Source organism: Bombina bombina, chromosome 1 (assembly GCF_027579735.1).
Source record: "Bombina bombina isolate aBomBom1 chromosome 1, aBomBom1.pri, whole genome shotgun sequence".
Lineage (NCBI taxonomy): Eukaryota > Metazoa > Chordata > Amphibia > Anura > Bombinatoridae > Bombina > Bombina bombina.
In genome coordinates, this window is record NC_069499.1 from 376,006,793 (window position 1) to 376,031,082 (window position 24,290).

General features: G+C 37.1%; 1 protein-coding gene across 1 annotated transcript in view; it reads right to left on the minus strand.

Moving 5' to 3' along the window:
* The window catches only part of LRP1B (LDL receptor related protein 1B), a 2,715,774-nt gene that overhangs the window by 472,835 nt on the left and 2,218,649 nt on the right, over positions 1–24,290 (minus strand). The window contains exons 52-53 of the mRNA XM_053698264.1: positions 19,248–19,367; positions 12,581–12,709 (exon numbers count right to left, since the gene is read on the minus strand). Of these exons, the coding sequence (XP_053554239.1) occupies positions 12,581–12,709; positions 19,248–19,367 (249 nt within the window). The remainder of the gene's footprint in view (positions 1–12,580; positions 12,710–19,247; positions 19,368–24,290) is intronic.

Here is a 24,290-nt window from a genome sequence, read left to right on the forward strand (position 1 = left end):
AGAGCACCACAGCAGAGCTGTATATATAGCTCCTCCCTTCCCTCCCACTCCAGTCATTCGACCGAAGTTAGGAATAGAAAGGAAAAGCCAAAGGTGCAGAGGTGACTGAAGTTTAACAAAAATAATTACCTGTCTTAGAAATTACAGGGTGGGCCGTGGACTCGTCATATCGTAAAATAAATACATTTATCAGGTAAGCATACATTTCCTTTTCTTTTACAAGATATGACGGGTCCAAGAATTTCATCCTTACTTATGGGATACAATACCAAAGCTATAGGACACGGATGAAACGGAGGGACAAGACAGGAACCTAAATGGAAGGCACCACTGCTTGAAGAACCTTTCTCCCAAAACCAGCCTCAAAAGAAGCAAAAGTATCAAATTTGGAAAATTTGGAAAAAGTGTGAAAAGACGACCAAGTTGCACCCTTGCAAATCTGTTCAACAGAAGCATCGTTTTTAAATGCCCATGAGGAAGCCACAGCCCTAGTAGAATGAGCCGTAATTCTTTCAGGAGGCTGCTGTCCAGCAGTCTCATATGCTAGACGGATGATACTCTTCAGCCAAAAAGAAAGAGAGGTAGCCATAGCTTTCTTGCCCCCAACGCTTTCTAGAAAAAACAAAAATTAATGAAGATGATTGACGGAATTCCTTAGTCACCTGCAAGTAAAACTTCAGGGCACGGACCACGTCCAAATTATGTAACAGACGTTCCTTCTTAGAAGAAGGGTTAGGACACAAGAAAGGAACAACAATTTCCTGATTAATATTTTTGTTAGAAACAACCTTAGGAAGGAAACCAGGTTTGGTACGTAAAACCACCTTATCAGAATGGAAAATAAGATAAGGCGAATCACATTGTAATGCAGAAAGCTCGGAAACTCTATGAGCAGAAGAAATAGCAACCAAAAATAAAACCTTCCAAGATAACACCTTAATATCTATGGAATGCATGGGTTCAAACGGAACTAAATTCAAACTCCAGGGTGGTACAATTGGTCTAAACACAGGCTTGATTCTGGTCAAAGCCTGACAAAAGACTGAACATCTGGAACATCTGCCAAATGCTTGTGTAGTAAAATCGACAAAGCAGAAATTTGTCCCTTTAACGAACTTGCCGATAACCCCTTCTCCAATCCTTCTTGGAGAAAAGATAAAATCCTGGGAATCCTAACTCTTCTCCATGAGTAGCCCTTGGATTTATACCAACAAAGATATTTATGCCATATCTTATGGTAGATCTTTCTAGTGACAGGTTTACGTGCCTGAATCAAAGTATCAATGACCGAGTCCGAGAACCCCCGCGTAGATAAAATCAAGCGTTCAATCTCCAAGCAGTCAGCTGCAGAGAAACTAGATTCGGATGTTGGAAGGGTCCCTGACTGAGAAGGTCCTGCCTCAATGGAAGCTTCCACGGCGACAGAGAGGACATGTCCACCAGATTGGCATACCAAGTCCTGTGAGGCCACGCAGGCGCGATTAAAATTACAGAATCACCCGGGGAAGGAGAGCAAACGGTGGAAACACATAAGCTAGGTTGAACGACCAAGGCACTGCCAAGACATATATCAGTTTGGCATGAGGATCCCTTGACCTGGATCCGTATATTGGGAGCTTGGCATTCTGATGAGATGCCATCAGATCCAATTCCGGTCTGCCCCATCTGAGAATGCCACTCCCCCGGATGAAACGTCTGTCTGCTTAAAAAGTCTGCTTCCCAGTTGTCCACTCCTAGGATGTAAATTGCTGACAGATAACAAGAGTGAGCCTCCGCCCATCAAATTATCTTGGATACTTCTGTCATCGCTAAGGAACTCCTTGTTTCTCCCTGATGATTGATGTAAGCCACAGTCGTGATGTTGTCCGACTGAAAGCGGATGAATTTGGCTGAAGCCAACTGAGGCCATGCCTGAAGCGCATTGAATATTGCTCTCAATTCCAGAATATTGATTGGAAGTAGAGACTCCGACTGAGTCCACACACCCTGAGCCTTCAGGCCCTGGTTGGGACTCCATACGGACTTGGCCTGAGCAAAATTCCCTTCCTGTTTAGCGGAAGAAGAGGGGACTCCTTTAAAGTTCCGAAAGGAACGAAAATTATTTTGTTTACCCCTCAGTTTAGCAGTTCTATCCTGAGGTAGGAGATGACCCTTACCTCCCGTAATGTCAGAAATTATTTCTTTCAAGCCAGGCCCGAATAGGGTTTCTCCTTTGAAAGGAATAGCCAAAAGCTTTGACTTAGATGACACATCAGCAGACCAAGATTTTAACCATAACGCTCTACGCGCTAAAATGGCAAATCCGGCATTCTTAGCCGCCAATTTGGCAATCTGAAAGGCGGCATCAGTAATAAAAGAATTAGCCAGCTTAAGAACTTTAATTCTATCCAAAATATCCTCTAAAGGAGTCTCAGTCTTAAGAGACTCTTCTAAGGCATCAAACCAGAAGGCCGCCGCAGTGGTAACTGGTACAATGCAGGCCGTCGGTTGTAAAAGGAAACCCTGATGAATAAATAACTTTTTTAGAAGACCCTCCAATTTCTTATCCATAGGGTCTTTGAAAGCACAACTGTCCTCAAAAGGAATAGTTGTACACTTAGCCAGGGTAGATATAGCTCCCTCCACCTTAGGGACTGTTTGCCAAGAGTCCCGAACAGTGTCAGATATGGGATACATTTTCTTAAAATTAGGAGAAGGTGAGAATGGGATACCCGGTCTGTCCCATTCCCGCGTAATAATTTCCGGAAAAACATCAGAGTAAGCAGGCACCTCTAAGTATTTGTCCATCTTACACAGTTTCTCTGGTGGTACCACGATAGAGTCACAGTCATCCAGAGTCGCTAAAACCTCCCGAAGTAACAGGCGGAGGTGTTCAAGCTTAAATCTAAAGGACATGATGTCCGAGTCCGTCTGAGGTAACACACTTCCCGAATCGGAAAGTTCCCCCTTAGACAGAAGTTCCCCGACCCCCAATTCAGATCCCTGTGAGGGTACATTGGAAATAGCCAACAAAGCATCAGAGGTCTCAGTATTCAAATTGACTTCTGTCCTGCTGTGTTTGCCCTGTAACACTGGAAACTTAGATAAAACCTCTGTAAGGGTAGATGACATAACTGCAGCCATATCCTGCAGAGTAAATGAAGTAGACGCGGTTGAAGAACCCGGCGTCGCTTGGGTGGGCGTTAAAAGTTGTGACGCTTGGGGAGAAAGTAGCGGCATACCCTGATTCTCCTCAGACTGAGAATCATCCTTAGACACAATTTCCTTAAATAAAATCTGCTCTTTACATTGTAAGGCCCTTTCAGTACATGAGGGACAAAAAGTAAGAGTGAGTTCCACAATGGCATCTAAACACATAGAACAAGTAGTTTCCTCAAGTTCAGACATGTTAAACAGACTAGCAATAGCAATAATAGTCGTTCTTTATTTGAAATATTGAGTTCTTAAGTCAAATTACATAGACAAAATTTTTGAACCGAAAATTGTACTGCACCTTTAAATAATAAAAGCGCAACAATTTTTCTGTTACCTCAGAAACAACGTTTACAGCAATAAAAACTGTCCTTAAGTGCCTAAAATAGCTTAACAATATTGCACCACTTTGCTTAGATACGTTATATATATATCAAATTATATCGAATTTACCAGATATAACAACTTTTTATTAATTCAGGCCCCTGAACACACTGATTCTGCTTGAGTAACTCTTTAAGTCTCTTTGTTTGTCAAAACAACTTAGGCCCCACTGGAGCCCAGGACCTTGCTGTCTATCCGATCCGGATGATACTGCGCGGCATGTGTAGTAAAGAAAAACAAACATGCCGGTTCCCAAATAAAGTATTAAAAGCCATGTGCCCCTCTTACATACACCTCAATCACAAAGTGTAACCTCATTAAAAAAAAAAAAAAACTGCACTCCCTCAAGCCAGTTATAATGAAATGACAATGACAGCCCTTAGCCAGCAAACCGCATCTCCCAGCGTCTAGCCCACACTGAATATACCTTAAAGATATTTAGCAATCAATATAAAGGGAATTCCAGGTACACCATTTCCATACATATAGTGCATACTGATTACCCCTCCCCAGATAGGGAATAATATCAGCCTGTTCTGATGCATCAAGTCTCCCCAGAAACAAATGACTGAACATACCTCAATGCTGCTTGTAGCATGACACGGTTCTCCACACTGAAGATATTTCTTTACACTACCTTCAACTGCTCTGTGGAAACCAGCAGGATCTTAGGTAAGGTTTGCTAAGATCATCAACATCAGGGCAGAAAAATAAGATGTCTCCACTCCTCTTAGGATGAAGTGACGGACATTTTCTCCCTGAGAAAAATAGTACTCACTGGCACCATTTGAAAATAAAAAACTTCTTGATTGAAGAATCTAAACTAACACCTCGCTTTACCTCTTCCTATCACCAACACAGGCACAGAGAATGACTGGGGTGGGAGGGAAGGGAGGAGCTATATATACAGCTCTGCTGTGGTGCTCTTTGCCACTTCCTGCTAAACAGGAGGCGTAATCCCATAAGTAAGGATGAAATCCGTGGACTCGTCATATCTTGTAAAAAAAAAAACATTTTACTTTCAAGTTGTAATACAAGCGTTACCCAACGCGCGCAATACAATTCTAGTGGAGTTAGCTAGAGGGTGTGAGTGATAAATACTGCTCCACTCATAATCTGGCCCTAAATATTTAATTTCCTGAGCATTATTATTATTTGTAGTAATAGAATTTTATTTTAATGACATCCCACTTCATAAGGGTGCTTCATAACTTTTATTTCTCTCTATGTATATTTATATTTCTCTGTATTTGCCTTCTGTGTTAACAAAATTATATTTATCTCTAAATATAATGGTACAACCCAAACTGCCCTTAAAGCTATCAATTTCATTTTTCTCTCTCCTCTCTTATCCTTTTACCCTTCCCTGGTTCCATGGCTTCTTTTGTGTTGTACCTACTCTGTAGCATAGTCTCTCAAGTGTCAAGTACTCTTAGAAAACACATATATCCTAAGAATACAACAAAATTATCAACCAAAATAACTTTCTAGTTCTTGTCACTTTACTGGCAAAAATGACCTCTTATCCAAGCAAACCGAGCACTTGCTGCTGCTTTACTTGCAAAGCTCTATTTATTTTTCATTCCTATACATAAGTAGAAACCATTTTGTATAATCATGTTCATGCACCAATTGCTATGGAATAAGGCAGTATTAAAAATAAAAATGATATTTAGAATAATTGTTCAAAAGTTTATATAGAACAACCTATACTTGGCACACTTCATTAGAAACATTCATATTTATCAAAAGTGAAAAAACATAATTTATGCTTACCTGATAAATTCCTTTCTTCTGTAGTGTGATCAGTCCACGGGTCATCATTACTTGTGGGATATTAACTGCTCCCCTACAGGAAGTGCAAGAGGATTCACCCAGCAGAGTTGCTATATAGCTCCTCCCCTCTACGTCACCTCCAGTCATTCGACCAAGGACCAACGAGAAAGGAGAAGCCAAGGGTGTAGTGGTGACTGGAGTATAATTTAAAAAATATTTACCTGCCTTAAAAAACAGGGCGGGCCGTGGACTGATCACACTACAGAAGAAAGGAATTTATCAGGTAAGCATAAATTATGTTTTCTTCTGTTAAGTGTGATCAGTCCACGGGTCATCATTACTTGTGGGATACCAATACCAAAGCAAAAGTACACGGATGACGGGAGGGATAGGCAGGCTCTTTATACAGAAGGAACCACTGCCTGAAGAACCTTTCTCCCAAAAATAGCCTCCGAGGAAGCAAAAGTGTCAAATTTGGAAAATTTGGAAAAAGTATGAAGCGAAGACCAAGTTGCAGCCTTGCAAATCTGTTCAACAGAGGCCTCATTCTTAAAGGCCCAAGTGGAAGCCACAGCTCTAGTGGAATGAGCTGTAATTCTTTCAGGAGGCTGCTGTCCAGCAGTCTCATAAGCTAAACGAATTATGCTACGAAGCCAAAAAGAGAGAGAGGTAGCAGAAGCTTTTTGACCTCTCCTCTGACCAGAGTAAACGACAAACAGGGAAGACGTTTGTCGAAAATCTTTAGTTGCCTGTAAATAAAATTTAAGGGCACGAACTACATCCAGATTGTGCAAAAGACGTTCCTTCCTTGAAGAAGGATTTGGGCACAAGGATGGAACAACAATCACCTGATTGATATTCCTGTTAGTGACTACCTTAGGTAATAACCCAGGCTTAGTACGCAGAACTACCTTATCCGAGTGAAAAATCAAATAAGGAGAATCACAATGTAAGGCTGATAACTCAGAGACTCTTCGAGCCGAGGAAATAGCCATTAAAAATAGAACTTTCCAAGATAACAACTTTATATCAATGGAATGAAGGGGTTCAAATGGAACACCCTGTAAAACGTTAAGAACAAGGTTTAAACTCCATGGTGGAGCCACAGCTTTAAACACAGGTTTAATCCTGGCCAAAGCCTGACAAAAAGCCTGAACGTCTGGAACTTCTGACAGACGCTTGTGTAACAGAATGGACAGAGCTGAGATCTGTCCCTTTAAGGAACTAGCGGATAACCCCTTTTCTAAACCTTCTTGTAGAAAAGACAATATCCTAGGAATCCTAACCTTACTCCAAGAGTAACCTTTGGATTCGCACCAATATAGGTATTTACGCCATATTTTATGGTAAATCTTTCTGGTGACAGGCTTCCTAGCCTGTATTAAGGTATCAATAACTGACTCAGAAAAACCACGCTTTGATAAGATCAAGCGTTCAATTTCCAAGCAGTCAGCTTCAGAGAAGTTAGATTTTGATGTTTGAAAGGACCCTGAATCAGAAGGTCCTGTTTCAGAGGTAACGACCAAGGTGGATAGAATGACATGTCCACCAGATCTGTATACCAAGTCCTGCGTGGCCATGCAGGCGCTATTAGAATCACTGATGCTTTCTCCTGTTTGATTCTGGCAATCAATCGAGGAAGCATCGGGAAAGGTGGAAACACATAAGCCATCCTGAAGGTCCATGGTGCTGTCAAGGCATCTATCAGGACCGCTCCCGGATCCCTGGATCTGGACCCGTAGCGCGGAAGCTTGGCGTTCTGTCGAGACGCCATGAGATCTATCTCTGGTTTGCCCCAACGTGGAAGTATTTGGGCAAAGACCTCTGGATGAAGTTCCCACTCCCCCGGATGAAAAGTCTGACGACTTAAGAAATCCGCCTCCCAGTTCTCCACTCCCGGGATGTGGATTGCAGACAGGTGGCAAGAGTGAGACTCTGCCCAGCGAATTATCTTCGATACTTCCATCATTGCTAGGGAGCTTCTTGTCCCTCCCTGATGGTTGATATAAGCTACAGTCGTGATGTTGTCCGACTGGAACCTGATGAACCCCCGAGTTGCTAACTGGGGCCAAGCCAGAAGAGCATTGAGGACTGCTCTCAATTCCAGAATGTTTATTGGAAGAAGACTCTCCTCCTGATTCCATAGTCCCTGAGCCTTCAGAGAATTCCAGACAGCGCCCCAAGCTAGTAGGCTGGCGTCTGTTGTTACAATTGACCAGTCTGGCCTGCTGAATGGCATTCCCCTGGACAGATGTGGCCAATAAAGCCACCATAGAAGAGAATTTCTGGTCTCTTGAATGGAATGAAGGACACGGCATGCATTTTGAAGTTTTGTTAACCTGTCCTCTGTCAGGTAAATCTTCATTTCTACAGAATCTATCAGAGTCCCCAGGAAGGGAACTCTTGTGAGTGGAAAGAGAGAACTTTTCTCTTCGTTCACTTTCCATCCATGCGACCTTAGAAATGCCAGTACTATCTCTGTATGAGATTTGGCAGTTTGAAAGCTTGAAGCTTGTATCAGTATGTCATCTAAGTACGGAGCTACTGAAATTCCTTGCGGTCTTAGTACCGCCAGAAGAGTGCCCAGAACCTTTGTGAAGATTCTTGGAGCCGTAGCCAGTCCGAATGGAAGAGCTACAAACTGGTAATGCCTGTCTAAAAAGGCAAACCTTAGATACCGGTAATGACTTCTGTGAATCGGTATGTGAAGGTAAGCATCCTTTAAATCCACTGTGGTCAAGTACTGACCCTCTTGGATCATGGGCAAAATTGTTCGAATAGTTTCCATCTTGAACGATGGAACTCTTAGGAATTTGTTTAGGATCTTTAAATCCAAGATTGGCCTGAAGGTTCCCTCTTTTTGGGAACTACAAACAGATTTGAGTAAAACCCTTGTCCTTGTTCCAACCGCGGAACTGGATGGATCACTCCCATTAATAAAAGATCTTGTACGCAGCGTAGAAACGCTTCCTTCTTTGTTAGGTTTGTTGACAACCTTGACAGATGAAATCTCCCTCTTGGGGGAGAGGATTTGAAGTCCAGAAGGTATCCCTGAGATATGATCTCTAACGCCCAGGGATCCTGAACATCTCTTGCCCAAGCCTGGGCGAAGAGGGAAAGTCTGCCCCCCACTAGATCCGGTCCCGGATCGGGGGCCCTCAATTCATGCTGTCTTAGGGGCAGCAGCAGGTTTTCTGGCCTGTTTGCCCCTGTTCCAGGACTGGTTAGGTTTCCAGCCTTGTCTGTAGCGAGCAACAGCTCCTTCCTGTTTTGGTGCAGAGGAAGTTGATGCTGCTCCTGCTTTGAAATTACGAAAGGAACGAAAATTGGACTGTCTAGCCTTGGCTTTGGCCTTGTCCTGAGGCAGGGCATGACCTTTACCTCCTGTAATGTCATCAATAATCTCTTTCAAGCCGGGCCCGAATAAGGTCTGCCCTTTGAAAGGAATATTAAGCAATTTAGATTTAGACGTAACATCAGCTGACCAGGATTTTAGCCACAGAGCTCTGCGTGCCTGAATGGCGAATCCTGAATTTTTAGCCGCAAGTTTAGTTAAATGTACTACGGCATCTGAAATAAATGAATTAGCTAACTTAAGGAATTTAAGTTTGTGTGTGATGTCATCTAGTGTGGATGATTGAAGTGTCTCTTCCAGAGACTCAAACCAAAATGCTGCTGCAGCCGTGACAGGCGCAATACATGCAAGAGGTTGCAATATAAACCCTTGTTGAACAAACATTTTCTTAAGGTAACCCTCTAATTTTTTATCCATTGGATCTGAAAAAGCACAGCTATCCTCCACTGGGATAGTGGTACGCTTAGCTAAAGTAGAAACTGCTCCCTCCACCTTAGGGACCATTTGCCATAAGTCCCGTGTGGCGGCGTCTATTGGAAACATTTTTCTGAATATAGGAGGGGGTGAGAAAGGCACACCGGGTCTATCCCACTCCTTAGTAACAATGTCAGTAAGTCTCTTAGGTATAGGAAAAACGTCAGTACTCGTCGGTACCGCAAAATATTTATCCAACCTACACATTTTTTCTGGGATTGCAACTGTGTTACAATCATTCAGAGCCGCTAATACCTCCCCTAGTAACACACGGAGGTTCTCAAGCTTAAATTTAAAATTTGAAATGTCTGAGTCCAGTTTATTTGGATCAGAACCGTCACCCACAGAATGAAGCTCTCCGTCTTCACGTTCTGCAAACTGTGACGCAGTATCAGACATGGCCCTTGCATTATCAGCGCACTCTGTTCTGATCCCAGAGTGATCACGTTTACCTCTTAGTTCTGGTAGTTTAGCCAAAACTTCAGTCATAACAGTAGCCATATCTTGTAATGTGATTTGTAATGGCCGCCCAGATGCACTCGGCGCTACAATATCACGCACCTCCTGAGCGGGAGATGCAGGTACTGACACGTGAGGCGAGTTAGTCGGCATAACTCTCCCCTCGTTGTTTGGTGAAATATGTTCAATTTGTACAGATTGACTATTTTTTAAAGTAGCATCAATACATTTAGTACATAAATTTCTATTGGGCTCCACTTTGGCATTAACACATATAGCACAGAGATATTCCTCTGAATCAGACATGTTTAACACACTAGCAAATAAACAGCAACTTGGAAATACTTTTCAAAGTAATTTACAAATAATATGAAAACGAACTGTGCCTTTAAGAAGCACAGAAAATATTATAACAGATAAAATAATTAAGTTATAGCATCAATCTTTGTCAGAATATACAGTTTTAGCAAAGGATTGTTCCCCTCAGCAAATGATAACTAACCCAGGCAGCAGAAAAAAATACACAAATAAACGTTTTTTATATCACAGTCAATACAATCAGCACAGCTCTGCTGTGAATGATTACTTCCCTCAAAAAAGACTCTTGAGATCCCTGAACTCTGTAGAGATGAACCGGATCATGCAGGAAGAAAATGAACCTCTGACTGAGTTTTTCTGATGCATAGTGAAAGCACCAAAATGGCCCCTCCCCCACACACATAACAGTGAGAGGGATCAGTGAACTGCTCTAATTTAAATCAAAACTATTGCCAAGTGGAAAAAAAGTGCCCAAAACATTTTTTCACCCAGTACCTCAGAGAAAAAAACGTTTTTACATGCCAGCAAAAAAACGTTTTACCTCAATAATTAATTGTCATTTAAAACCTATTGCAAGTCCCTGCAAAATAGGTTAAGTCTATGTATACAGTTTAAAAGCCAGAGAAGTACCATTTCCCAGAAAACTGAAGTGTAAAATATACATACATGACAGCCTGATATCAGCTACATCTACTGCATTCAAGGCTGAGTTTACATTATAACGGTATGGCAGGATTTTCTCATCAATTCCATGTCAGAAAATAATAAACTGCTACATACCTCTTTGCAGATTAATCTGCCTGCTGTCCCCTGATCTGAAGTTTACCTCTCCTCAGATGGCCGAGAAACAGCAATATGATCTTAACTACTCCGGCTAAAATCATAGAAAAACTCAGGTAGATTCTTCTTCAAATTCTACCAGAGAAGGAATAACACACTCCGGTGCTATTATACAATAACAAACTTTTGATTGAAGATATAAAAACTAAATATATCACCATAGTCCTCTCACACATCCTATCTAGTCGTTGGGTGCAAGAGAATGACTGGAGGTGACGTAGAGGGGAGGAGCTATATAGCAACTCTGCTGGGTGAATCCTCTTGCACTTCCTGTAGGGGAGCAGTTAATATCCCACAAGTAATGATGACCCGTGGACTGATCACACTTAACAGAAGAAATGTCTTTAAATCTTTAAAGCTTACATATAATTGTGTAAATGTATAACACACCAACAAGTATATTTTATTGAAAATATCTCTCTCTCTCTCTCTCTCTCTCTATATATATATATATATATATATATATATAATGGTTCAATAATAATTGGTTAAATTTTTTTGAAGAATAAGAATTAATTTAGCAGAGAAATGTTTGAATAAAGCATGGTTTTACAAGGTAATAACAGTAATGTTAAAAAGAAAAGAAAATTCATTTTATCATGCTTTTCCTCTATTACTCATTTATAAGGGCTGATTTATGGAGCCATGCTTTTATATTCCATTAGGTTGAAAAGCCATACAATTTTACAATTCAGTAAGATAGCGATGAGTCAACGGTGCCTACATATTAGTATAACAAAACTAATCAAGATGTCTGGTTCCCATTATAAGGAACACACAGGAAACTAGTGTTTTGTAATATTTCTTTTCTGTGTTGTTTGCTAAAATATATTATAATAAAACCTAAAAATGTGTGTAAATTAATTTGTATATTTATGATGTGGAAAATACAAATAGGAATTATTAACTGAAGGCCAAGTCACATGAGAAAAATCACCCTAAAGTAGTTAATAAGTATTGCATACTACAAAATGTGTTGTCATTAATTATCTGTTAGGGAGCAAATACGGATGTATTGGTGGACAGAGACATAAATTCATAGGCAAGAAACAAATCAAGTTAGTGACACTTAAAGGGACAGTCTACAACATAATTTGTATTGTTTAGAAAGATAGATAATCCCTTTATTACACATTCCCCAGTTTTGCATAACTACCAGTTATATTAATACACTTTTTATCTCTGTAATTACCTTGTATCTAAGCCTCTGTGAACTGCCCTCTTATTTCAGTTCTTTTGACAGACTTGCATTCTAGCCAACCAGTGTTGACTCCTAGGTAACTCCACATGAGTGAGCACAATGTTATCTATACGACACATGAACTAGTCCTGTCTGAAAAAAAACCTGTCAAAATGCTCTGAGATAAGAGGCAGCCTTCAAGGGCTTATAAATTAGCATATGAGCCTACCTAGGTTTAGCTTTCAACAAAGAATACTAAAAGAGCAAAGCAAATTTAATGATAAAAGTAAGTTGTTTAAATTGCATGCCCTATCTAGACTGTCGCTTTAAGACAGCACTTCCTTTTTTTCTGAGTTTTTTTCTGAGTTTCCTTTTTTTTTAATCTGTAATAGGTTTAAAAAAATAACAACAATAACAACACATTTTTAGAGCAAAAACCTACATACTAGTTTCTTGATGGTTATCAATAGTTGTAAATATGTGCATTAGCAGAATGTAAAACTCTTAATCTTAAGAGAACAATAATGTTGACAGTATCATCAATCATTAAGCACATACAGATATTTAATATGCATCTTTATTTTCAATACAAAAATGCTTACCACAGCCTGCTGTCGATAGTTCATCACTTCCATTTGGACAATCTCTTTCCCCATCACAAAGCCAGTGGAGAGGAACACATGCATGAGATCCAGGACAACTAAACATGTCAGCGGCACAAGTTACAGAACCTAAATAGTAGGTATATTATTATTATTATTATTATTATTATATTTGCATTGCATTTTTTATAAACGTATAGAACAGCATTTTACACTCTTTTAAAAATAGAATAGATTGTAGCAGCTTGTTATTAAATTATCTTGTAAATCTCAACCCCCCCAGTCTCATCCAACCAATTGCAACAGAGCATGGATTGTCTATCATCGCAGATGGAAAGCATAAGAAGTAGCAGTCTTAAAGGGACATTAAACTGCTGAGTAGAACTACAACAGCATGGTTACCTCTCACCATGCAGCTCTCTTCAAATTTGTCCTCTTATTTTAGCCCTTTAAAGTGCAAGTTAATAAAGTTCTACATCTTCACATCATGCCATCATGGAATTTAAGTATTCTAGAACCCTAATGCACATTCTCAGATCAGGGGAGATATTGTTGGTTTATTGACAAGCTGTATTATGCCCTTCAGTTTAGCGTGCACAATACAGATTTTATCTCTAGTATACAAAAATGTTGGGACAAAGAAAGCACAAATTAAATATGAAGCAAAGATTTTCTCTACCTTTAGTTATCAATGTAAAATAGTGGATGTATGGAGACTCTAAAACCCCAATAGTCTTGAATATACATGCCTCTCTAAAACTCATAGCACTCTATCCAGGTTGGATATTTTTTTATTTCTGAATGTTTGGTATCAAGGGTTAAGGAATCTAAGATCATGGAGTTTGTTCTTTCAGATCATGCACCAGTTCTTCTTGTCCTAGATGAACCACTCAAATCCAATTAAAATACTTTCTTTCTTCCTCTGTACCCATCCAACTCTGTTAAGTTTTGAAATTTCCTAAATAAAAAATGGAAGGATTATTGCACGACTAATGAAGAATATAAAACTAATGTTTCAATTTTTTTAAGAAGGAGCCAAGGTTACACTGAAGGTAGAAATGTCATCTTATGTGATAAAACTAAAAAAAGAACAAAGGGCAAGGAATAACACACTTGCATCTGAACTCACTTTAGCCTACGCAGCATTTAGGAAAAATTCATCTAGAAGAAATAGAAATAGATATTTCCTAATCAAGAAAGAGAGAGACACATATGTATTACAGTCAGCACAAGAATCTATTAAAACATGTTACAATTTAACAAATTTGGGAATAAGGTAGTGGGTATCTCAAATCTGTTTAAAGGGAAGAAGAAAAGGAAATAGATTCCAGCCATCAGGAACAGGAAGGAAACTACCAACAAAGTAGAAGAAATGATAGTCCTATTTCAGGAATATTTTACAAAACTATACACCTCTCAAAAGCCTTTGAAAGTAGACATTACCAACTATTTCAAAGAATTAAAGCTCCCCAAAATTTCTGAGAAGGATTTAAAATGTTTGAATGATTGCATTACCAGTGATGAAATCATAGATACAATAACATCTATGAAAAAAGGGAAGGTGTCAGGCCCAGATGGCCTCCCACTGGAATTTTATTTAATAACGAGAGAGTAGTTTACCCCTGTCTTGAAGGAGCTATATGGACAATACTATTCCCACAATCTTAAAATCACCAAACAATTTAAGGGGGCAAATATAATTCTTATTCCAAAAGAGGATAAGGATCATACAGAGGTTTCATCTTACAGACCTATCTCCCTTCTAAATCTTGATTACAAGATACTTATGAAAATTTTGTCAGGGAGACTAAAAAAGATTCTACCAAAACGTCTTAATCTGGACCAGGTCAGTTTTGTGCTGGGTAGAAACTCAGAACTTAATATAAGTAAGATCAAACACATTATCTGCCAATATAGTAAAGAGGGGGGGAGGTCAGAAATGTCTGCTCTGACGGAGGCCTTCCTGTTGTCCTTGAAAGCAGAGAAGGCCTTCAACAGAGTGGAATGGGGCTTCATGTGTGAAGCCTTACTCAACTTTGGGTTTGGTGGCAACTATTTAGACCTTGTTTCTAATATTTATTCAGATGCCAGTGCCACCTTACTGGTTAATAATAATATCTCATCCTCTTTTCCGCTTTATAGAGGAAGTAGGCAGGGTTGTCCTATGTCACCACTTCTCTTTGACTTGATTTTAGAACCCTTGATGTTAAGGGATAGTATAATAGGACATAGAATTGGTAAAGACTATTTTAAATTTCATTGTTTGCAGATGATCTATTGTTGTGCATAACTACTCCAGATAAATATTTGAATGGAATTATAAATCAATTGAAAGAATATAGTAGGGCTTCCGGATATAAGATTAACGATTCAAAGTCCAAAATCCTTTGTTTAAAAAAAGTCAACCTAGATCAGAAATATCCATTCACAGAAACGGAATCATTAAAATATCTTGGCATATATTTATCTGCCAGTCCTAATAAATGATATAAAGAGAACATCATTACCATTCTTCAAGATAGTATAGATAAAATTAAAAACTGGGCTAAACTCCCTTTATCATTGTCAGGTAGAGTCACAGCATTCAAGATGTTTACACTACCTAGAATATTATACACTTTACGGATGTTTCCTATATTAATTAAGAAACAGGATATGAATAGATTCTTGAAAGCCTTGATATATCTTCTTTGGCAGGATAGGAAGTCCAGGATCAAGTTGGAGAAGCTATTTCTTCCCTATAATAGAGGAGATCTAGCGTTACCAAACTTACAACTATATAGTTATGCAATTTTATTATGATTGCCTTTAGATTGGCTATTTAACTCCTGTAAATACACTAGTTATAATATGGATAAAAAAATATGTGATCCTTTCGCTTTAGAGTTCATTCTTCATGCTCCCAATAAAGAATTAGGACACAATATATATTCACATCCACTAATTAGAGATGTTTTGAAGGTGGGGAGAAGCTCAATGAAATTATTAGGTATGACATTTAAAGCTTATAAATGGCTCCCATTACTTGGTAATAAACATTTTTACCGGGTTTTCATAACAACTCTTTCCAATTTTGGAAAAACAAACAAATATCCAATATAGGGCATTTGGTGGACTTTACAAATAATCAAATATTCTGCTTCGAGGAATTTCAAAGGAAATATAACATCCCCAAGAAGAATAAATTCTATTTTTTACAAGTAAAACATTATATAACTCAAGTGATTAAGAACTCTCAAAACTTCTTTTGTAAACAACCATTGATGGACCATCCAAAAATTAGGGGAAGATCAATATCACTTATTTATAAAATACTACAAACTGCCTTAGAGAAGGATCTGGTGGAAGACCTGACTAGTAAATGGGATAAAATTACCTCCACTCCCAATAATGCCAAGAATGTAAGACAAAGCATAAACACCACACAATATTTAATAAAAGCGGCTAAATTGAGGGAGTCACAAATTACACTCATACAAACTGCCGCCGGGGAGAGCACAGAAGTGGAATAAGGAGATCAATAATATATGTATCAAGTGCTAATGGTATAACCCCAGTATTCTACATCTACTATATGAGTGTCCTAGTCTGAATCCATTTTGGATAAAATTAGGTTACCTTCTCACAAAAATAATAGATAGAAAAATCTTTATTGGGATAGAAAATGTAACCTTTATTACCATCAATTCATTATGGAAGCCACATACAAAGTTTATTCAGACCACTATTTTAAGGGTAAGGGAGTTGATCTTTAAAAATTGGATTAAAAAGAAAATCCCCTCAATCAATCAAGTAAAAATTCTGTTATCTAAACAAGCAATATTGGAAGCTTATGATTAAAAGATCTATAAAGCCAAGAGACTAAATGATTATGTCAAACTGTGGGGAAAATGTATAGAATGTATAAGAATAGAATAAAGCAGATATTATGGATGAGGACTAATTCAGCCAAAATCTCAATTGATCTTGGGGAGAGCAGGGGGGTTGGAGGAGAGTAGGAGGGGGGTGGGAGGAGAGATGTGTTTTAAAGTATTATTATTTTTTTCCCAGGTTAGGAACTTAGGTAAGGAGGAATACTAATAGATGGACATTAGGGACATATTGATTTTATAATTTATATAAGATGTTAAATTGTGAAGCATACAGAGATTTGGTGAATGAGTCTCCATTTTGTTCTAAAGCGGAATGATTTATTGTATCTACTAAATCAATATTGTAAAGGAAAGGGGGTAAGAAAACAAAATGAGAAAATAACTGTATCCCTTCCCTGTAAATTGATCTATGTCCATATGAGTGTACTTATGTAGACATTATTTGTATTTATGTTTAAAAAGAATAAAGATTTTGAAAGAAAATAAAAAGATTCAGAGCTTTACCAACTATCTTCTCTAATGTATTAAAAAAGAGAACAATTTTAAAGATAGCTGCAGGTACAGGAGAAAAACAATAGCATAGTGTGTAGAATCCAACATTATATGAACATATTATGAATATTTTCAGTTTAGAAACCTATGAATGCAAAAATGCTGAAACCTGTGAGCTTTGTCCTAAACTGTAGAAATACTTTTTAGATATATCACAAAATATAGATAAATATGAAACATTTTAAAACTAAAGTTTAAAAAGGACATATTTTTTTATTTTTAATTGATCCACTAAATATCAGCATACCAGTCACAATCTTAAATCCTTTAACTGCGGATGACGACATGTGGTCATCAAACACTCTGCAGATGAAAACCATATATTGTCATTAGGGAGTAGTGGCATTTCATTAACCTGTAGGTGTTAAAAAGAGTTTAAGGGAGCTGGAGGAGGGGAGGTAAGTATTCAAAACCCTCAATCTCAGCTCCCTTAAAGGGACACTCAGGCATTATTAAATTTTCATGATTCAGATAGAGCATGTAATTTTAAACAACTTTCCAATTTACTTCCATTAAAAAAAAAATGTGCACAGTCTTTTATATTTACACTTTTTTTGAGTCACCAACTCCTACTGAGCATGTACAAGAACTCAGACTATATGTATATGCATTTGTGATTGGCTGATTGCTATCACATGGTACAGGGGGAGTGGAAATATACATAACTTTAAAATGTGTTAGAAAAGAATCTACTACTCATTTGAAATTCAGAGTAAATGCTATTGTATTGTCTTGTTATCTTGCATTTGTTGATTATGCAAATCTGCTGTGTTTACTGGTCCTTTAAACCCTAGAAGCCCCAAAGGCCCATTATGTGATAGACAATCATCTGCTCTTTCAAATGTTAACTTAGAGGTATATAGTGCATACAAGTTTTAAGAAAAATTAAAGACAAAAATACACACTTTTTTTCATAAGAGGGTTTCTATAGATTAAAAGCCCTATTTTAAAAAAAAGTTTTAATAGCCAAGTGATCACTGTAGTAATAGTGATCACCTGAAATGAACAAATGTGCTCATGGGAGCCCCTACGTGCACATCAAAGTTTCATAACTATACCCAAAGTTCCTTATTTATAAGACATTAACACCTTCTTTATGAGGTTCACACCATTTTTTTAAGAGTGTACAACAAGTCACACATACACACTATTGTGCAGAACCTTATTTATTTAAATTCTAATGAAAATATGGACTTTTTTACACTATTGTACAGTTCTTAGTGTCATGAAATATATTTATATATATATATATACAATAATAGTATAGCACAATTTTGCTGGATCTACTGAAAAAAAAAGAAAATATATAAAATAGATGTTGGATTCTCACTAAAATGGCCTATAGTAGGGGTAAAATATGTGCAACATCTAGAAACTCCAAAGCCGCTCAGCATAGGGGTGTAAATGGCTCATCAGTTAAAGGGATAAAATATAAATCATAACTAAAAATTGACCTAAACTTTTAATTAATGGTACGCAAATCAAGACTCTTTTATTCATAAGCATTGAACACTCATACTTAAGTTACAGGAGTCCTGAAGCTCTGAATAAGTTTAGGATAGTTCTAAAGGAGGCTGATAAATTATTGTGAATAAGAGAAAAATTACAGCTGCTTTCTTCACAGGCTGCATTTTCACAGGTTCAATTTCATACTTAAGAATTTCTGCAGATATTTTCTAAGAGATAATTATTTCTCATTATACAGTATAATAGGACCACCTTTCACTTATCTGAAATGTTTTGGAAAAAAAAAGAAGTACATTTTTGGGATCAAATAATCAAAGTACACTGACTGTAAAACATGTCTGTCTTTTCCTCTTTTGTTGCAAACACTGTGCCGATAATAATAAAAAAAAAAAACTAGCCTGGGACTTGAGAGCTGTGATACAAATAAAAAATTGGAATCTTAAAAAAAAGTGTTTCAGATTTTTAATATTAACGTTTTTTTTGTTGTTGTTTTTTTAATAATTTTTTTTTAGATATTTTTGATAACTTGTCCTAGTTTTTCAATTGTCTAAAAAGTATTAATAAAATGTGTTATGTTTTTGTTTATAACCCAAGGCAAGTTAAAACTATAATAAACCTTAAACATTTTGAATTGCCTGTAATAAGTATTTCCAATCTAAATACATAAGTTCATTCAGCACATGATGAAAGGAACACCCTACCCATCACTCTATATAGAGTTAGCTAATCAGTGAAATCTGTAAATAAGGGAAACTATTTCACACAATTACACTTACCACATATTGTGTCACTTTCATCAGAACCATCACCACAATCATCTGCTCCATCACACGCCCATTGCTTAGATATACACTTATTCTTAGAGCAGGCAAATTGGTTCCATGAGCAGGAAGTATCTAGGATATTAAGTAAATGTTATTTGTGTTATGTGCTCAGAGTACAGTACATATTTAAATCAAATAATGAGCCATATATCTCTGTGGTATAATGAGAGCTTTCCAATCTCATAAATTATAACTCACAGCTATTACATCTGACCAAACATTACTCACCAAATTTAAAATCCTAAAAGACTTTTAATATTAGAGTTACTTCTGTTTTGCTAAAACATGTTACCATATGAACATTAAATGAGTGACAAAAGAACAAGGGTAGCTGAACATGAACTTTTAAGTAGCCACATCAAGGCTTTAAAAATTGATGGAGTGTTGGGTGAATTGTGTTAGATAGGGAAAAATAGATTATAGTAAGTTCATCTTTTATTTTCATTTTTTCCTTATTAACAATAGTCAAATCATTATGTGTGACATGACCGTCCCAAAAGTAGTTCAGATTATAAATAAATCAGTAAGCACTGCATATCATGCTCACAACATGTATAGCAATAGTGATAAAAGAAGCAACTTATTTAATGCTTCAAGTCCCATCCACTTCTTCTAATATCTCACATTCTTTTTCGATAAATATTGATCTTTTGACACTTAACAACATACTGTACAATGTATGTAACTAGAGTAATCATTTTTTTCACCAGGTCAATTTTAAAGGACATGACTTAGCTTATTTCGTAAGAAATTTGTCACTACCATTTTAAAGGGACACTGAACCCAAATTTTTTCTTTCATGATTCAGATAGAACATACAATTTTAAGCAACTTTTTAATTTACTCCTATTATCAATTTTTCTTCGTTTTCTTGCTATTTTTATTTGAAAAAGAAGGCATCTAAGCTTTTTTATTGATTCAGAACTCTGGACAGCATTTTTTTATTGGTGGATGAATGTATCCACCAATCAGCAAGAACAACCCAGGTTGTTCACCAAAAACAGGCCGGCATCTAAACTTACATTATTGCATTTCAAATAAAGATACCAAGAGAATGAAGAAAATTTGATAATAGGAGTAAATTAGAACGTTGCTTAAAATGGCATGCTCTATCTGAATCACAAAAGAAAAAAATTGGGTTCAGTGTCCCTTTAAGAAAGATCTTGGACCGGACATGCATTATTTTATTTATAGATGATTATTTAATTTCTAGCAGAACAATAATGTTGTCTATTTTAGGGCTCGAAAAATGTATCAAGATGCATTTGCAGCTTCTGAAAACTAGAAGTTCAGGCTTGCAAGAGTGAGTCTGTAACCACAAATTTAGGAAGAATTCTCTCCTTCTTATCATAGGGGGCAGAGATAAATCACCTCAAACTCACTTATTCATGGTGCTTGTCAGGCCCTGCTCTCACACAATTGGTGGCCTAAGAGCAGGGGGCCGGACTAAAAAACAGAGCTATTCTGTAATCTCAAAGTTTGCCAGGTGGTTATTTCCAGGTGGGCAGATTCTTTGTTTGAGGACTTTACCGGCTGCAGTTTAGTAAATTTTCCTGTTAGACATACTAGTATCAGTCTAGGTATAATGGTAGAAAAAAAGAAAATCATCCTGCCTGCAGGTGCATGTGGTGCGGAACCACCACTTTTATTATGTCATGCAGAAATTAACCATTATAGCTATTATAGTTATAATAAATAAGATCAGCAATCAAAAATTTGATATGATAACAGAAATCTATTTTATTTTTCATTATAGATGAAATTGTTATCTATAGCTGCTTAATACATCATTAGAACATTTTATTAAGAAACATAGTAGGGTACATAATTTCTTGGGGGCGAGGACAAAATGTGTCTACTCTTCACCTGTGTAGCGAACAATCCTAGCACAGGCCCTGAGAAAGATCTACATTTTTGTCTAGCACTATTCAACCTAGAGGGGCTTTAAACTCTTTTTTTTTTGTTGTTAGTTGAAGATGAAATCCTTTGAAAAAACATTACCAAACTAAATAGCAGACATGACGCAGCATCACATCATAGCTTCAGTTTGATCAAATTTCAAATGGTTTCAGTTTGATCAAATCAAACTACTGCAACTATCTAGAATATCAATTTTTTTCCTAAAACCTTGGGGGAATAAATATCATACATAATCAAACATATAATAAAAAAACTGGATAAAAACACCAATGAACCCAATACACCAAACATTACAGAATGTATAGCTCTTATTTCTAACATATTATACCCACAACCATACTCTTGAATAAAAAGTGTTGCTTTAAGGTTTAAAATGTTACCTACAGTACATAGATTCTTCTATGAAAATTGAATTCACATCTGTCTTACTGTAAACATTTTTATTCTTGCCTATTGAGTGAATTGTGTCAGGATCAGAACATTCTCCAAATAATGTAGGATACATATTTCTGTATTTTCTAGACTTAACGAGTTACCAAGACATCTAAAAGGCATAGTGCAAAAAGGAACAATTGCTTATAGTACTCTGAAATAGTATAAAATATAAAGAAGTATAAAGGCCTGTCAGTACATAATGTGTTGTCAAATATATGTGTGCCATTAGGTGTGCCATGTACTTTTAGAGGTTTTTAACTATAAACAATTGAAAAACAAGTTTTCATTGATCATTCAAAATCTAGGATAGGAGAATATAGTGAAACACACAAGCTAAGTGCCTCTTTACATACAGATAATATTATTTTTGCAAATGAAAAAATATAACTAAAGTTGATGAACAACAGAAACACAAAGCTTTACTCAATACAAGTGCAGAACCAGTTCTTATTTGCCTGTTTATTCTTTTGTTTAAGAAGAAACTAATTATTTGGTTGAACAAAAAATTGCATTCAAGATTATTCTTATTTCTAGACAAAACATATAAATTATGCATATAACCTTTTTAACAACCTACTAAGGATAACATGGTTTATTATATATTGATATGTTCTAACACAGTTAAAAGTCTTAATTAAGTGGAAATAGTATAAAGATTGTTTTGACTAAAACTTGACAAAATTTGTCAATAAACTTTACAGTTTATACATACTCGTATTGTACAACAGACAACAATTTAAAATCTCTCCAATATTTTTTTTACAAATGAAAGACTCTGCTAGAGTAGATCCTATTATACTTGGGAAAACCCATAGATTCTATACAAGAAGAAAGAATTTATTACTATTGAGGCATACAGACATAAAGAAGACAGGGACAATGCACGCCTTTCTGTACATTGACATTCTGTCTGGATCCCCTACATAAACTGTATTCTAAGAATCACTGGTGAAAGAAAGTATATACCAGAAGCCTTGAGTCCAAAATAAATATTTAGTAACAAAAAGGATAACCTTGGTCCATACAACTTCAAAGAGAAATAACACGTGCCCCTGTCCACCGCAGCTCGCCTCTGGCAAGCTGAATTCCTCTGGGGGAATTCAGCATTGCACACAAGAGCATACACTCTCAGCATTTATCATTGCACCAGCAGTTCTTGTGAACTGCTGGCTCAATACTTCCCCCTGCAGATTCACGGCCAATCGGCCGCAAGCAGGGGTGTCAATCAACCCGATTGTATTCGATCGGGTTGATTTCTGTCAATTTCTGTCCGCTGCCTCAGAGCAGGCGGACAGGTTATGGAGCAGCGGAAACACGGGGCATCAAGCTCCATACAGAGCTTGATAAATATGCCCCATAGAATGCAACAAAAAAGTTTTGGGTGCAGTAAGATGTTTTTGGTTAAAATATTTAACCATCCAATTCTAATACCAGAGTGAGTTATTATTTGCTCAAAGTTATGCAAAATATAAAGCAACCTGCACAATTGATTACATATTTCTTGTAATCAAGCCCATTGTCTGGTGACAGATTGTACAGCTTCATAGTTTGGTTCCGCATTATATAAGCTCAGATAAAAAGGTTTCAAATAGAATCGATACTGGAAGACTATAAAGTGTATTTATTTTGCATTTTCTAACATTATTATATGCAACGTTTTAAGAAATGCTCATTACAACAGTTAAAAAAAGTTATATTGTTTTACTGTAGACCAGGATAATTTATTTTCTTCTGTTATGTGTGATCAGTCCACGGGTCATCATTACTTCTGGGATATAACTCCTCCCCAACAGGAAATGCAAGAGGATTCACCCAGCAGAGCTGCATATAGCTCCTCCCCTCTACGTCACTCCCAGTCATTCTCTTGCACCCAACGACTAGATAGGATGTGTGAGAGGACTATGGTGATTATACTTAGTTTTTATAACTTCAATCAAAAGTTTGTTATTTTACAATAGCACCGGAGCGTGTTATTGCCTCTCTGGCAGAGTTTGAAGAAGAATCTACCAGAGTTTTTACTATGATTTTAACCGGAGTAGTTAAGATCATATTGCTGTTTCTCGGCCATCTGAGGGAGGTAAAAGCTTCAGATCAGGGGACAGCGGGCAGATGAATCTGCATTGAGGTATGTAGCAGTTTTTATTTTCTGAATGGAATTGATGAGAAAATCCTGCCATACCGTTATAATGACATGTATGTATACTCTACACTTCAGTTTTCTGGGGATGGTATTTCACTGGAATTACTCTGTTAAAAGTACATTAAACCTTTTAATAGGTATTTATTATGTTAAACGTTTTTGCTGGAATGTAGAATCGTTTGCATTTTCTGAGGTACTGAGTGAATAAATGTTTGGGCATTATTTTTCCACTTGGCAGTTGCTTGTTTTAATTGTGACAGTTTCGTTTCTCTCTCACTGCTGTTGTGTGAGGGGGAGGGGCCGTTTTTGGCGCTCTTTGCTACGCATCAAAAATTTCCAGTCAGTTACTCTTGTATTTCCTGCATGATCCGGTTCATCTCTAACAGAACTCAGGGGGCTTCAAACTTCTTTGAAGGGAGGTAGATTCTCTCAGCAGAGCTGTGAGACTTATATATTGACTGTGATTAAAAACGTTGCTCTGTAATTTTTATGTTTCAAAT